This window comes from Otolemur garnettii, unplaced genomic scaffold (assembly GCF_000181295.1).
Source record: "Otolemur garnettii isolate 467f Iridium unplaced genomic scaffold, OtoGar3 scaffold00043, whole genome shotgun sequence".
In the NCBI taxonomy this organism is placed as follows: domain Eukaryota; kingdom Metazoa; phylum Chordata; class Mammalia; order Primates; family Galagidae; genus Otolemur; species Otolemur garnettii.
In genome coordinates this window covers 9,036,195-9,052,345 of record NW_003852438.1, presented here as the reverse complement: position 1 = coordinate 9,052,345, position 16,151 = coordinate 9,036,195, and the positions used below count along the sequence as shown (strand labels likewise).

At 40.3% G+C, this 16,151-nt stretch overlaps 1 protein-coding gene across 1 annotated transcript; it reads right to left on the bottom strand.

The window, feature by feature from the left end:
• Positions 1 to 1,221: 1,221 nt before the first annotated feature.
• Positions 1,222 to 8,929, bottom strand: NEUROD4 (neuronal differentiation 4). The gene is made up of 2 exons (XM_003790469.1): positions 8,624 to 8,929; positions 1,222 to 2,226 (listed from the first exon to the last, which is right to left on the bottom strand). Exons 1-2 carry the CDS (start codon positions 8,717 to 8,719, stop codon positions 1,222 to 1,224), a joined length of 1,101 nt encoding a protein of 366 aa, XP_003790517.1. The 5' UTR covers positions 8,720 to 8,929.
• Positions 8,930 to 16,151: the final 7,222 nt, after the last annotated feature.

The window sequence follows — 16,151 nt, the reverse complement described above, 5'->3', positions numbered from 1 at the left end:
GAGAAAGAAATAACAATTGCTGGGCAGGAGATATAATTGCATATACATTGGAAAAATTCAAGCTTAGTTAGTAAATTGATTGGTGCTGTGCTTCTAGAAAATATATTGGTGTGGAGAGAGGTCAGTAGTTTTAACCATGTATACTTTAACCAAATGAAATTCATCATGCTAAAAAAAAAAAAAATCCAGTGGTTTTTCTATTGGCAAGTGTGAACTGGAAAGAGTTTCTGAGCTGTAGCAGTTAGTACAAACAATAGCTATTGTATTGCTCTTTAATATAAACCTGGGTTGTGTGCTGATTCCAACAGCAGCACCTGAGCTTCCTCAGAATTTCCAGAATCTGGTTATGGAAGCCATGAGGGGTCTAAATGACTTCTCTATGTCCCATTGGTTACACACATACAACTCTGAATGTAGGTGACTTGCTTGCCCCACTTGTAGTATTGAGAAAACTGCTTTTGAAATATTACCAGGAATAAAGTTGGCATGAGGCCTGGATCATGGACCTCAAATCACGAAGGAAGAAATGTTCAACGCTCACTCCAGTGAGAAACAGAGCTAATGCCTGAAAGAACGTGCTTTGTTACTCACAGTGACAGCCAGGTTAGAATTTTAGCCTCTGGAAGCGGCTATTAGTTAGATGCAAAGAAGACCTGGCAGTAAGTTCAAACAAACTGTGCATTCGGTAAAGCAAGAGACATATACTCTATGTTCCTTTGAGCAACTCCATTTGATCATTCCACATATAGTTGTCTGTTTCCTATTATTGCTCTATTCTTTCAGTTTTAACAAATTTATGAGTGATCATCAAAGTTATAGAATTTTAGAACTGTAAAACAGTTTAGAAAACATCTAGACTCAGAACAATTGCCTCTTGCCTCCTATCACCAGTAAATAAACAAATACCCCAAGTGGAAACCTAATTGGCATAAATTATTCAGTAAGTTTTGGCACCACCGGAATAGGGCCCAGGTCTTCTGTTCTATTTCCATATAGTTGGAAGTCACCATATAATTTCACCTGAAGACCCTCTAGAATCAACAGAATGTGAGAAGTTGATGAGAAAAGAGGGAGACAGGTGAAGGAGGGCCCACATGGATTAGGTCTATTGTGTCTTATATATATCCACAGAGTTCCTTTAAGGTCATCGAAACTTCAGCTCAACTATTGAATTATAGGAAATGTGTCCACATCATTTTCTGAAATGATGATCTTACTGCCCTATTCAGTAAAGATTGTATTGAGTTGTGATCCAATACCATGGTGGGGGTAGGAATCATAGGACATGTCTATGGGAACATCATAGCGAGGAGTACCGGCCTGAAAGGGAGCTGAATGCACATGCCCTGAGTTTAAGCTTGCAGAAGGGTAATGTGGCATGAAGGTGTAGGATTTTTCTAGGTCAGGAGAGCCATCTTGCTTCAGGGAGAAGTTCCCACTGATGCTCAGGGGCGGAGTGAGTGGGCCCTCATAAGGTGGGGTACCACAGTCAGGTGGGTGGCTCCCAAAGGACGATTCTCCCAAACTCTTGAATACTTGAGGCTTAAGATGAAGAAGATGTGTTTCCATATGGCCATAAGGAGGGCTGGGGAGCCCTGGAGACTGATAGTTGAAGTTGTGGACTGAGATGGTAGAATCGCAAATAGGAGATTTCTCGTCGTGCTTCTCCTGGAGGACAGACTGAGGGCCCAGCTGAAGGCATCCAGCCACCAGGTTGCTTGTAGGCTGAGAGAGCCCTTTACAAAGCATCTCCACAAAGCCCTTCCCTTCAGGTGTCTGGCCAGTCTCCAGGACTTCAGACAAAGCCCAAATATAGTTCCTGGCCAGTCTGAGGGTCTCTATCTTGGAAAGTTTTTGTGTTTTAGAGTAGCACGGCATGACCCTCCTCAGGTTATCCAGGGCGTCATTCAGCCCATGCATCCGGGTCCGTTCTCTGGCATTGGCCTTGACTCTTCGAGCCCTGAATCTCTCAAGGCGTGCTTTGGTCATCTTCTTTTTCTTGGGACCCCTTCTCTTAGGTTTCTCTCCGTCTTCCTCCTCCTCTTCTTCCTCCTCAATACTGTCATGCTCTTCAGTTAAGCTGCCAAGTAACCCATAAGCACCTGGTCTTCTCTCCTCCTCCTTCATCTCATTTTGAGAGCCGAGACCTTTCTCCATCCAGGATGGTGTGTTGACCAGCTCCACCATCTCCTTGGATTTCACATACGCTTTTGCCATTTCCAGATTCTAGACAGGGAAATATCAAAGGTTAATTCCCATGATTTAATTTAAAACTAAACTTTCTTTTTAAATCTTGGCTATAAAGCACAGACTTTGCATTGAGATTTAAATAACTTAGAATTATCTTGTCCCAGTCTTCCATTCTAAATGAGTAATGCAACATTCAAAGAATTGCCCAGGGCACTCATTCATTTATGGTGTGTTATAAGAAAATCAAGTACAGAAAAAAGAAAATTGACTATTCATTGCAGTGCTGGTGCCTAAATCTTTTTATTCTTAGGTTCTTTATCTCATGTATATTTGATACAAAAATAATGAGCATACCATTCCAGACATATATTTTTCTTTATTGGCATAATTCACATCATAAAGGGGCATAAATAAGATAGAAATATAAATTATTTTCCAAAAAGAGAAATTTCTGAAACAGAGTGTTAAAATAATTATTGTAAATTTTATACAATAATATAATATGTTTTATATAATAATTATAAAATAACCCTAATACCAACCCTACAATTATAATACATAAGTATAAAAAATATGATTATATAATTATGTTTAATTACATGTATTATATATAATTAGATATAATTAAAATATATTCTATAATACATAATATTATATAATTAAATATAATAATTATTATAACCTATATATAATTATTATATAATACATATATTTATTATTTGAAAATTAAAAGGATATCAAACCATTAAATAAGTAAATTACTATATGTTTACACAATAAAAGTAATGAAAAGTTATAGCAAGGTCATTTAGACTACCTTGTATATACTCTAAAAAGGACTCCTCAACCTCTATTTAGAGGTGTTTCACATAAATCTATTATACAATATCCCATGTTTCCTACTGATACTGCTAACTGGTAGTGTCCTGTATCTCCTTCAAGTTAGCCATGGTAAACGGGTGGGTACACCACACGATCATCAAACGTTTCTCTCAGCACTGGCAGAAGAGCATTTTGTTTTTCAGTAAGCACATTGTGTTCTGTCTAGTGATAGTGGTGTTAGAGGTGTTAGCAACATGATGTCTTTAGAGAATCAGGAAAAGAAAGGAGCGTTATGCCTGATCATCTTTCAGATTTGCTCAGACATTAAAGTGAACTCTTTTCACTCTACACACATCTCGCACCATCAAACAAGACCACAGTATAAGCCAGTGGTCTACCAAACCCATTCCAGATTATTTTAGTGCAACTATTATGCTCATGCTCTACTAAAAATGAAAAATTTAAAGTAAGTGCTAAGGTATACAGAACATAGTGACTGCAGTCTAAGTCAGGACTACTTCGGGCAAACACAGAAATAGCCTGACTGCTTTAATTCACTTGCCTAACAGATACTATGTAATCAAAATTTTCCAAACAAACCATACTATTTAAAAACTATCTGAAAAACCAAAAGAGACTAGTGGGTTAGTAAACATTTTCCATTCAATTCTGGAAGAATTGAAATTGTTTTAAAATTCATCGAGCTATTTGTAGGTACATAGTTTACCAGATAAAAATACCTGATAAGCTTCATTGAGACATCCTGATTAACCGGCAAGTCCTCAAAATGTTAAACCCTCTATCCCTCTTGATTATGAGAAAGAAGAGAACATGATAAATATTCTTTGATCTTTGAAGCTTGGGCCTCAGATCAATCAATTCAGGAATTAGTATGTAGCTTTTAAAAATACAAATATAAGATTTGATTTGTTTGTAGTAATTGGAGCTTGTTTTCCTTGTAACCTCATTTACCTCTTATAAATAATTAATGTTACTGCATTGCGAAAACAGCCTAGGTTTCATATTAATCAGCACAGAAATCATGTCAGCTTGACTTACTCACTTAATAAGGCTTCCTGGGTAAGCAGCTTTATTGAAAACACACATTGGAACCTATTGGTCAACTTGGCTGCCCAGGCCAACTCAGAAAATCCCACTTTTAATATGGATGATGGAGCTTGTGTGCTGAGCTGCACTTCTAACTCAGGCAGATATCCAGAGGGAGGGTGGAGGACCTAATTAACTTTCTGTTAAAGCCACACAGATCTTCCAGAGGCAGGTGCACTCTGAGGCCAAAGAGGATGGAATGGGCTTGGGAAACCTAATGCTCTCCATGTAATTATAAGAACATTTGTGCAGCATTTTCAAGTTTACAGAGCACTTTTGCATCCATTCATTCATAGGTTCCTTAAAGCAAACCTTTGAGGGAGATGGGGATTACTATGCTCATTTTATAGTCAGGGTCACCGTGGCTCAGATACTTTAAGTGATAGAAATGCAAAGATACAGAGCTGGTAGAACACGACATAAATTCAGTTCTTCTCATTCCAGACTTTAGGTTATATGTTTTGTTCTCTTTTCCATTAAAGCTACAGGAAGGAAAAAAATGCACTTTGACATCAGGAGATGGAGATCAGCAGAACTAAGTCGGCAGGAGTGAGCGTTCTCTAAAGGGAGGCTGCCCTAGATGTTCTCTGAACTGTCTGTGGACTCTCATATTCCAGGATTCTTTCCTCTTCCAAATTTTCTTTCTAATTGCTTTCACTTATTTATTCCTCCCACTCCTCACCCTCCTTTTTCTCCTCCTCTTTCTCCTGTCTTCATTATAATCATTGATAATCATTATCATCAAGGAAGAAACTAGAGAGGAGAGTATCCTGGCTCTGACTTCCGTCCTGGCCTGGGTTTTGGGCCTTCTTTGCTATACACATCTTTGCACCTCTGGACTCTCATCAAGATCTGAAATACTCACCCCCATCAATGAGTTAGACCAGGAGGAGAGAACAGACCACCCTGTACCTTTAATATACTTGACCCATGGCTCTTGTCACAGTCAAGGGTCTGCTTTCAAACCAGATTGACAGTAGGTATGAAAGGAAAGAATCAACTTTAGCTTTAGCCATGACAATGAAGAGGGCAACCAAGTTTCACCTTTGTTCTCTTACTAATCACAGAAAGGACATAGACGGCTCCAGTTTAACTTCCTCCCTCCCCTTAAGCACTGGTTCATTAGCTCTAAGAGAATCCCACAAGTACATGGTGTGGTTCCAAAAGAATGGTAGCTGGAATAAAACAGATGTGAACCACATTCTTCTAAGTCCTGTGTGTTGATTCCAGACACATTATGTAATCTCTTTCTGTTCTTTCATTTTCTCTTTGATAAAATAGGAATAGATATATTTTATGTGATTCTTGTAAGATAAACAAAAATATAAGAAAGGATTTTATAGCTTGAAATCCTACAAAACATTATCCATGTATATGGACATATGGATATGGATATATATAGTGTTTATTCTTGGGTTTTCTTATCTAATCTGTGGGCACATGTTTGCTTATTCAAAAATAAAAATTGTTTCTCACAGGTGAGTAATGAAAATGGTCAGTACTAACTTGTGATCTGGATGTTACCTCCTCTGATTGGCTCAGAAGGTCAGGTGACAATTGCCCGGTAGCCTGCCCTTTTCCCCATGGCACACTAGAGAACACAGACTCTAGTATCAGATTACCTGGGTTCAAATTTCAGCTCCACTACTTCCTAGATATGTGAACTTAGGCAAGTTTCCGAATCTTTATCTGCTTTAGTCTCCTTCAAATGATAATAATAACAGTCCTACCTCATAGGATTATTGGGAGCATAAAGTGAGTTACTATATTTGAAGTACTTTTAAGAGCACCATATATCATAAATTTCATATAAGTGTTAGTACTATTATTCCTAAACTTCACTGTAAATTTTTCTGACCACTTAAATGAAAACAGGCATAATTATACTCTATTCATAATATTGATTTCATGTCAACAAATGCCAATGGCTTCACTTCAACACCCACTTCAAAAAATTCCCTGATATACTTACTCCCCCAACCTCCTAATGAAAGTAAATACCAAAGGCCCCGTCATGTTGCAAAAGGTGAGGAAACCAAACTCTATCGCTGCCTCCATTAGATTGACTAGAACTCTTTCATCATATTCAAGAAGGAAGTTAGCTTCCAAACCTCCATTCTGTTTTATAATTGGGAGAAAACAATTGGTTGGACACTCCTGTTCAGTTACATACACGTTCGGGTTCATGAAGCTGCTGGTAGAATCCAGGCAACCATTGGCATGTGAACTTTTTTACCTTTGATCAAACAATCCTAGGAATATGATTTTCCCACCAGTACAAATAACAATGATCTGAAGAGACTATGAAGTGTCTCTCATATACAGGCAAAAGCCAAGACTACTCAAACATACAGAATAGAAAAGTTTCTCTGATATTTTCAACCTAAATCTTTTCAAGGCATCAAAAAGGTTAGCAGAAAAAAGGAGAGACGAACATGCTGTTTTATATTTAAGTATTGGGAAATGTGTGTGGTGTTGTTCTGAGTTTTGGTCAGAGACACCAAGAGGCTTCTCTTCTGAACAGATACCTAAATCTAACATAGCTTGTTAAGGACCCATCTCAAAGGTGTACTGGAATAAGCATAAGTCTAAGGCCTTCTTCCATCACTCACTTATTAAATGAGCACAGAAAAATTATTTTAATTCTCTTACCCCGAGGCAAAATGAAAATAATATTTTTGTCTTTTCTATTTAATTTAGAAGTTTTCATGAAAAGCAAACAGGTAATGAAAGTACTTTGTAAAATTGCCCTGCAGATGCAAATGGTGGTAATTGTATAGAGCTGTGTGGGAACGCCTGTAGAGCTATCTCACAACGTATCATGATATACCATCTTTAGGTTTCCTCAATTTCTAGGAAAGAAATTAACTCGCAAAAGATATGGCAAGCAGACTCCAATATGACAAAAATCAATGGATACTAGCCCTGGAACAGAATCCAGCCCTTTCTCCCTTCACATACAAACACATTCTGATCTCATAAAGCCCATTTTAGTCGTTCATGACAATATTTGGATTTTCTTATGTACCTATGTGATATGACAAATTTTCCTCTTTCTTTAGGATCTTTAAGTGAAATTTCAAGTTGAACCTTTTCTCTTTAACTCAAAATATCTCTCCCACTTATTTCATTTTTTAACCTGTTCTAAAAGTATTTGCTTGGTAATGATTGTGACTACCTAATATTTTTACCCCTGGGCCCAAAGTCATTTGGCATTACTACCATGTGGAGCTGTTCTGGAATTCTTCCTACACTTTCACTCATTTTTTATTTATTATGGAGAAGTTTCAACTGATGAGTAAGTAAGGGGCATTCTTATGGTGTTTGTGGTGGCTGGACAGGGTCTTTTCTCTTAAAAGCTGATGATAATCTCCTCACCTCCAGATTCTATGACTCTAAATACAACAGGAAAAAAGAATACCCAGCCCAGGTTGGGGGAATCTAAGGCCCAGATAAACTAATCTTTTCTCAAAGCCGCACAGTCTTTGCACTGAAAAGACAGAACATAGCCCAGGGTGCTCACAAGTTGCACTACTTGGAAAAAGCCAATTGGGCTTTTCTGTACTCTTGCATCCAATTTTTATACTCTATTAGCTCTACCTCCATTAATATGTGTGCACTCTATTAATATGTGGGAGTACACACATCTTATCCAGCAAAACCACGTCATACTTCACTTGCCATAGCCAGATCTTAATAGTGGGCTTTGTAAATAGAAGTTACTCAGTCTTTCAATGCTCCCTCCATGTTCTCCAGCAGTTCAGCTCTGGTCCCTCTGTCAAAACATGAGGGGGTAAGGGACATTGTACATGTGTTAGTATTTTCTGCATACACTTTTTTATGTGTAATTGATGAGTGTGAGGCAGAGAAGGAAAGAAATATCTTCGACAATCTTTCTTTTCTGATTTCCCACCTGGAAGAGCTAGAGAAAAGGAAATTTCCCCCACCCATCCCAAATATTCAAAGCATTTTAGCAAATGGGTAATGGTGAGAATCTACCCCCACGGCTTTCCCAGATCTTACCGTGTTCTTGATTCTATTTTCAATTCCTTTCCTCCTCCTCCTCCATTCATTGCATAGCCCCAAAATCCTGTGAGCAGAGTGGTGGGTTGGGTCAATCCCTCCAACCCCCTTGCTGGGCTGCCTTGGAAAAGCAGTTAACCTTTTGGATGTTTAGCATTAGTAAAAGGAAAGAGTGAGCTTGACGGGGATTGTGGAAGGGTGATAATCATCTGTAATCTCCACTTTTTCAAAATGATTCAGTGTATCTACAAGTTTCATTTTGTATGGCAGGTGTGATAAAATTAAATAAAATTATAACAAATGTTATATCTGTCCCTAAGTGTTATAACTCCCTCCGCTTCTACATTCAAGTTTCCTAAATCCCACTCCCTCCTCTTTAGCCCAAAAGAGACTTACCTCACCCCAATCTCTTGTGTATGTCTGTGGGAACTTCCCACAGAAACTTTTTAGAAGCCCCCTCACCACCCATCTGCTGGCTCACCTCTGTCACTGGCCGCTCCTGGAGTGCTCTCTGTGAATTTGTGTCCTGGAGGACAGTCAGAGAACCCACGTCCCCCTGACCATCCAGACTGACCATCAATCTCCGTGGGAGAAAGAGGTCCTTTCAGCCATCCATGTTAAACGCGATGGCTCCCTCTTAGAGCTTCCGCCGGGTCTGGTTTCTCTGACTGCTACTTCTGCTGTCTACTCCTTCCCTGGAGTTCCCGTGCGCTCCTTAAGGACGCCCTTGGGCTGCGGCGTCCGTTGCAAGTGGTTTGTTGGGTCTTCAGTACCTCTTCTCCCCGGTCAGCTCCCTGGAGTGGCGCTTTCAGGACCACGGCTCTGGGCAGCTCCTGGGCTCTGCCCTGAGCCTCGGACTCGCAGCAGTTTTGATTGCTCTCGCAGCGGACCGGGGAGGAGCGAGGCTGCCAGAGCCTGACTCCTCCCCCTGCCCAGCCGAAAGACACGCCCACTTCGGAGGTTCTCCTCAGGCCAGGTCCAGCTTTGCACCGGGTCTGTCTGTTTGTTAAACAGGGATGGGAGTTGCTGGAAGGGGAATTGGGGAGAGAGTTGCTGACGTTAAGGGGTAAAGAAAAAGGACTTAAACCTTTTTGGTTAGAAAGGTAAGAAATGATAGTGGAGCAGAATGGGCAACATAGGGAAAGAAAATTGAGGATATAGATTTGGAGAGAGCTAAGATGGGCACATCCCACATCTGAAAATAATCAAAATTTGAGCAAGGCACATGCCGAGGACACAGCACCGTTGACTGCGACCTTATACGTTGGGGGTTGGTGTCTTTGGCTTTTAAATTAGAGTTCTAAGAGTAGAAGTATCTGCTGCTCCCTTTTCAACACATCAAACGCATTCCCATTGAAGACTCTTGTTTTCATTTGTGAATATAGATGAAGCTGTGTCTATATTTGTTGTCCTGTCCTATCAACTTTCTATTCATTTGAAAGTTATAAAAACAAAAAGCAAAAGAATAAAACCCTTCATCTTAAGGGCATTTAGCTCCTTGAATTACAAGCTGGGATCTACTATTACTTTTCAAATCACATCATTAAGCGTTTCAGGTAGAAAAAGTCTAGTTGAGTAGTTATGAGCTTGGAAGAAGAGAGAAGGGTCATAATAATTCTTAAAATCAATTTGGCATTATGAGGTGAAATTTAGTTGCTAGCAGGTAAAAAGAAAACCACACCTGGAATAATTTAAAGTAAATATATGAATATTCACTCTAGCTTATAATATGACCAAGGAGAAATAAATTATTGTGAGTTCATTTTAAGATGTCAAGGATTTTGTAATTGTCTACTCTTGCCAAGAAAGAGTGATTGGATTAAGCAAATGACTGAATAATTTTGAGTAAGTCGACTTTATTCTGGGCATCAGTTTTCACATCTGTAAAACGAGTTGATTGCTTACATGTTTTTATGAGTAGCATGGTAGCATCCTGAGTCCAAGCTCAACTTATTTTTTTTAATGGACTTGAAGGAAATGCCACAGGCTTTTGGAGAAGCTTTAAACAAAAGGTAATTTTACTGCCAATCAAGTTGAAAGAGTATCTTATGTCTGAAATAGTATTTTTTAATTCTGATATGGTGTCATGTGACTCTTACTCTTCACAGAAAACCAGAGAATAAAAGTAACACTTTTGTTTCCATGAGAAGTTTTTATTTTTAGCAAATATTTAATCTCTTCCTAATGTTTTTGTATCTCTAGCCAGAAAATATCTGCTCAGCAAAATAAACGTCATTTTCAGAATAATTGAACAGCACACAATAGGAATGATGGAATTCTACAAACAAATCAGAATCCACTCCTCAGACACAGGAAACTTATCTATGGGGTCGTTTGTGTCCAGGACACAGGTGCATAATAGCTGTTCAATGATCGCTTATAAATGAATTGATCTCCTGCTTTGTGTCTTCAAAGCCGTGTCCATGGATATTTAAAAGTTGATGTTATTGGTGGTGTTGGCATCCTGCCTGTGAAGTTTTTAGGGGCAAGGAGGAATAGTGGATTAGCCGAAAGGTGAACATATTGAGACAAAGATGAGGGTGGGGACAGAACAGGGCTCCTTGCTTTCTCTGACAGATGTAAGAGACTGGACACAATAGGATTAGCCTTCAGAACACATTCAATTGTGTGTGTGTGCGTGTGCCCGTGTCTCCACACTCTCTCAGTCTTGGGAGGGATTTGAGGACACAATTTTCTTTAAGAACTGCCTTTTGAAGAAGGATAGGTGGAATCTATTTCATCAAGGCCACCCTTGTCACAATTCCTTGAGTAGTGTACAGTTGGATCCTGAGAGGTCAGGAAGGAGCAGGAGTTGTGTATGCCGTCAGCAAAGGGAAGGGGTGGTGGCTGCCCTGGAAAAGGCAGCACACACATTTGCATTCATTCTCCTCCCCCATGTGGTTCCTGGGCCAGAGGGCCAGTCCCTAGCCTTCCTTCTTTCTCTGCTGCTCTTTGTAAAACTCTGAACTAACCTGTTAGAACCATCTGCTGAGTGGGGAAAGGGAGACCAGTACTCTACTGCTGGCCCACAGGCCTGACGCCCGGGAGCCATTGAAGCAGAGAGAAGAGAGGCAACAGGCAGATTTATGGGCAACAATCTGTTTCCCCCCTCCAAGGCCCCTCTGCCAAGAGACAGCCTGATAATCCATCAACCCCACTAATGAATTAATTAGTATTCCCAGTAATCCTGACCCCCAAAGGAGACCTGCCTGTGGGCTCTAAGAGGAGGGGGGATTGGGTAGAAACTGCCTTCCTCGGCCAGACACTGAAGACCTGGGACCAATGTCTGCCTTGAGGCCCCAGGGTGCTAAGCCGCACGCCACAGATCCTGTTGCTAAGGGTCCCCAGATGTCTCTCTTTCTCACCTTCCCTTGGGAGATCACTAGTTTCAGCTGAATTAAAACCACTACCACCAACAAATGGAGTCCGTAGGCATAAATCAGGAACTATAGAGAGTGGGAAGGTAAACTTCAAAGAAAGAAGTGATTCAAGCTGCCCATATTCAGTGTAAAACTTGAGCATATCCTAAAGCTGCTCTCCAAGGTTTAGGCACGGGGACCTGGGCCCGGGGTGGGAGTGAGGGCAAGGGGCGGGGAAGAAGATAAAGAAAACACAGTCTCTGACTTCAAGATGCTTGGGGCTTCAGTAGGGAAATGATACAAGTTGAAATCATAATCATGAAACAATTAACACAAAGTGATTTGTGACATGAACCTCTCCTGAATAAAGACCCAAGTAAAACACAGAGGTGTCAGCTGAGTTTCTGAGCTTTCAGGAAGATTTGATAACTCTCCCCTAGACCTGCAAAGTGCTTCATTCTTTTCAAAAGCTCTGAGATGCAATGGTGAAGAAAAAAGAAAAGTTTAGAAGGAAACTTGTGTTCTAAATCTAAGTCTGCCCGTATGTGGCCGTGATGTGGTCTAACTTCTCTGGGCCTCATGTTCCTCATTCATCAATGATCATATTTGATTATGATCTCTCTGTATGTTCCAGCTCTAACAGTCAGTGATGATGACACAGTTAAATGTCATAATTCCTGTTTGAGGGTGAATAATCCTGGCCTATTCACAGGTACTGCAATAAAATAGGTCAGTGACAAAAGTGGAACTAGAAACCAGGTAATAACAAATTTGAGCATCCTCTTTCCACTTAGATCCATGTTGAGAAGGACACTTGATTCCATATTCTTCTGCCCTATTCATTCAAGGTCGGCATGTCTAGGCCCTCACAGGGTGTTCCCTGACTCATTCCAGCTACGAAACTACCTGAATTTGTTTAATCAGCTGGGAAAATTCTGGGCCTTTGAAAATTCTGTAGGATCTGAAATTCTTGAGGATCCTGCTCTGCACTTACTGTCCCCAGTTCCTAAGATCAAAATCCTCTAGGACTCAGCTGAATTCTAACATTGCTGCTTACTAACCATGTGACTTCAGACACGTCATTTATCTCAGTGTCTCCATCTGTAAGTTGTAAATTCACCTGTAATACATGCAAAGTACCTACTACAGGGCCTGGCACTTAGCAAGTGACCCAGAGACAGTAATGATTATTGATTGATTATTGATATTTTGTCTTAAACATTGAAGTCTGATTTTTTTATCCCTTAGAAATCAAAGAAAAATGAATATCAGGATTTCCATGTAGAAAGCCTGTCTCTGTGCTCCTCTCTCAATCCAAGGATTCCTTTATTATAATAATGATAACACTATTATTAGTTTATCCAACAATTGTGCTTTATGAATATATAAAGTCCTAGGCACTGTGCAAGAATCTGGAAATAAAGAACTGAAGAAAACTTCTCATTCCTAATCGACTCTCAGGATAGGCCGGGTGCAGGGGCTCATGCCTGTAATCTCAGCACTTTGAGATGCCAAGGTGGGTGGCTTGTTTGAGCTCAGGAGTTAGAGACCAGCCTGAGAAAGAGCCAAAACTCCCATCTCTACTAAAAGTAGAAAAATTAGCTGAGTGTTATTGTGGGTTCCTATAGTCCCAGCTACCAGGAGGGTGAGGCAAGAGGATAGCTCAAACCCAAGAGTTTGAGGTTGCTGTGAGCTATGACACTACAGCACTCGACCCAGCATGACAGAGTGAGACTCTCTCTCAAAAAAGAAAAAACCTCTCAGTATAGTGGCAGAGGCAGAAATATAATCCCCAAATTCAAAGTCTCTGTGTCTGATTTTCCAACTTTTCCAATCATATGTGTGCCCAAAGAGCCATGGTGGGACAGAGATGTTAATTGAAGCATTGTTATTAATAGTGAAAAAGTACATTGTCAATATATTGAGTAACCAACAGTTACCACTTAATTTTTAAGAGATGGTCTATATACACTAACAATAAATATATGTACTAATATGCTGTGGGTGGATATAAAATACTTTGTAGAAACACAGGTTCAGGCTCGGTGCCTGTGGCTCAAGTGGCTAAGGCGTCAGCCACATACATCTAAGGTGGTGGGTTCAAATCCAGCCCGGGCCCGCCAAACAACAATAATGGTTGCAACCAAAAAAAAAAAAAAATAGCCAGGCATTGTGGTGGGCGCCTGTGGTCCCAGCTACTTGGGAGGCTGAGGCAGGAGACTTGCTTGAGCCCAGGACTTGGAGGTTGCTGTGAGCAGTGAAGCCATGGCACTCTACCCAGGGGGATAGCTTGAGGCTCTGTCTCAAAAAAAGAAAAGAAAAGAAAAGAAACACAGGTTCAACATAATACACTTAATTTCCTAAATGTACACACATGCAAATAATACATATATTTTAAAGATATGTATCTGATTTTATATATATATATATATACACACACACACACACAAACTGATAACACTGAGTCTATATCTTGATATATCTTAGAATTGGGATAAAGCAGTTTGAGACTGGGTAATTATCAAAGGATATTGTTTTCTTTTTGTACAAGTATAATCTATTCATATATAGCTGCACTTTAGTATAAACAAGGAATTGCTTCCAGGACCCCCGCATCTATGGAAAGTCACACATACCCGAGTTCCACCGCTGGCCCTGCAGAATTCACTCATGTGTATGAAAAAATCCATACATCTGGGATTCACATCCTGTGAAGACTCTATTTTTGAACTAATTTTAGTTGAAAGAAGCCTGTGCATAAGTAGACCCACACAGTTCAAGCCTGTGCTGTTAAAGTGTTAGCTGTATAACTTGTGAAAGCGAAATGGATTTTAAAACACAATTAAGATATGCTATCTTTAAAGTCCCATTCCTCACTCATAGCCAAGCTTATTTTCAGGAAGAGATCTGGTAACTGCAGTGCACAGCACCAGACACTGGAGCGCACATGCTGGCCTGACTGTCCCATGGAAAGATGACCACACGAGCTCCACCCTCATGCACAGAGCACCAGGAGCATTTTTCCTAGTCTTAGGAGAAAATTTTAAGTTGAATTTACCAAGCTTCAATCATATGATTCTTAATTCCTGGGAAATACCTGAAGGAGGACAGGGAAAACTCCCTGAGAATTTAAACTTAATGTATACCATTGAAAAAAAAAAAAAGTAGGATAAAAAGATGAATAAAACCAAGTAGTAGGCTCAAGATGCATTCAGTGCCCCGGGGGGAGAGGGGGCACACAGAGCACTGCCCTGAGCACTCCCAGATCACAGTCAAAGATCTGCTACTCCAAGTGGGCCCTATAGTGTTACGAGGACAGTCGTCCCGTGCCAGGGTAGCTGTGAGTGGTCTGCTCCATGAGGCCAACACTGGAGTGAGGTCACTTCTCCTAGGCATCCGTCACCGAGTAAGGGAAGAACCACTGAGAAGAAACTAATTACAACTCTAATAATTATAGCTAATCCTTATACAACACTTACCATGCGTCAAATGTTGTTTTAAGTGTTTTGCATGTATTAATTTACTTTATCATCACAACAGCTTTATGAGTCGGGTATTCTTATTTTCTCCACTTTACAAATAAATTAATGGAATGCAGCGAGGTTGATTCATTTGCCCAAAGTCACATAACAAGTGATTACCGGTGACTGGTGGGTGCTTGGGTTTGGATACAAGCAGTTTACCTCCACTACACTATATCGCCGTCCTAAATCAGGTGCCTAATGGTTCACTATGAATCCAGAATCTATTCTCCAATGTTCTGGTGGGAAGACTGAAAGTGAAGGGATTAACAGGGTCTTTCTGGTGATTTGGCCTAGAGCAGCTGGCCTGCACCCTCCTCTGGCTCCCCATTGCCCAGGATACATTCAGAAGTACCATGTTTTGTCTACAATATGCTTGCCTGAGATTCAGTTTCCCAGAAGACTTTTTATCACCACAACTGATAATGCAATATGGGGAGATAGTAGTATCTTGGCCCCTAGAAGCTCTAACAACAGAAAACATATCCTCCCACTTATCTGACCTTTCCTGAGCCCAACCTTACCCCAGATCTCATGTTCTAAGACGCTATATTATGAATCGAGAACATAAAGAATAATCTCTGTCATGAAAATGGAATACAAAACCTTTTAGGATTTGGGCCAAGCAGTGTTGAAAGGAGTCCACTGTGGAAGCTAGCCCAGAAACAAACAATATACTGGTCACCAGCCTGAGAAGCATCTTCCACTATTGCCCCACTATTGTTTCCTATTGTCCCACTAATTTTAAGAGAAAAAAATAGCAAAAGAATATGAGAAATGTCTGCATAGCCCAGTTCTCCAACTCCACCTTGCTGCTTTTATGATAAGTCATTCTTCAACCACAAAGGTCTGGTTGAAATTCTCAAGCAACTTCACCCTTCTTCCAGCCTCTCATTCAGGCTTAACTATGGCACTCTGCTAAGAGCCTCCTACGACAACTTATAGACACCTTCATTTCTAGACACTTCACTGCCAGTATGAACTAGGAAGGCAGGGAGTAAGACAACACTGAGAATATAAAACTGTGCTAGCCTGTTGGGATTCAAAAGTGAATATTTTAAAACACCAGAATTACAGTGTGAGGAGAAAGGTAAATGAGGAAACCGACATTAGCTAAGAGTCTGTACCA

Excerpts from the sequence above, each read along its gene's own strand:
- NEUROD4 (XM_003790469.1), bottom strand. The coding sequence starts at position 8,719 with ATGGTCAGTCTGGATGGTCAGGGGGACGTGGGTTCTCTGACTGTCCTC. Across the intron at positions 2,227-8,623 it reads AGGAGCGGCCAGTGACAGAG|AATCTGGAAATGGCAAAAGC; the intron begins GTGAGCCAGCAG and ends TTCCCTGTCTAG.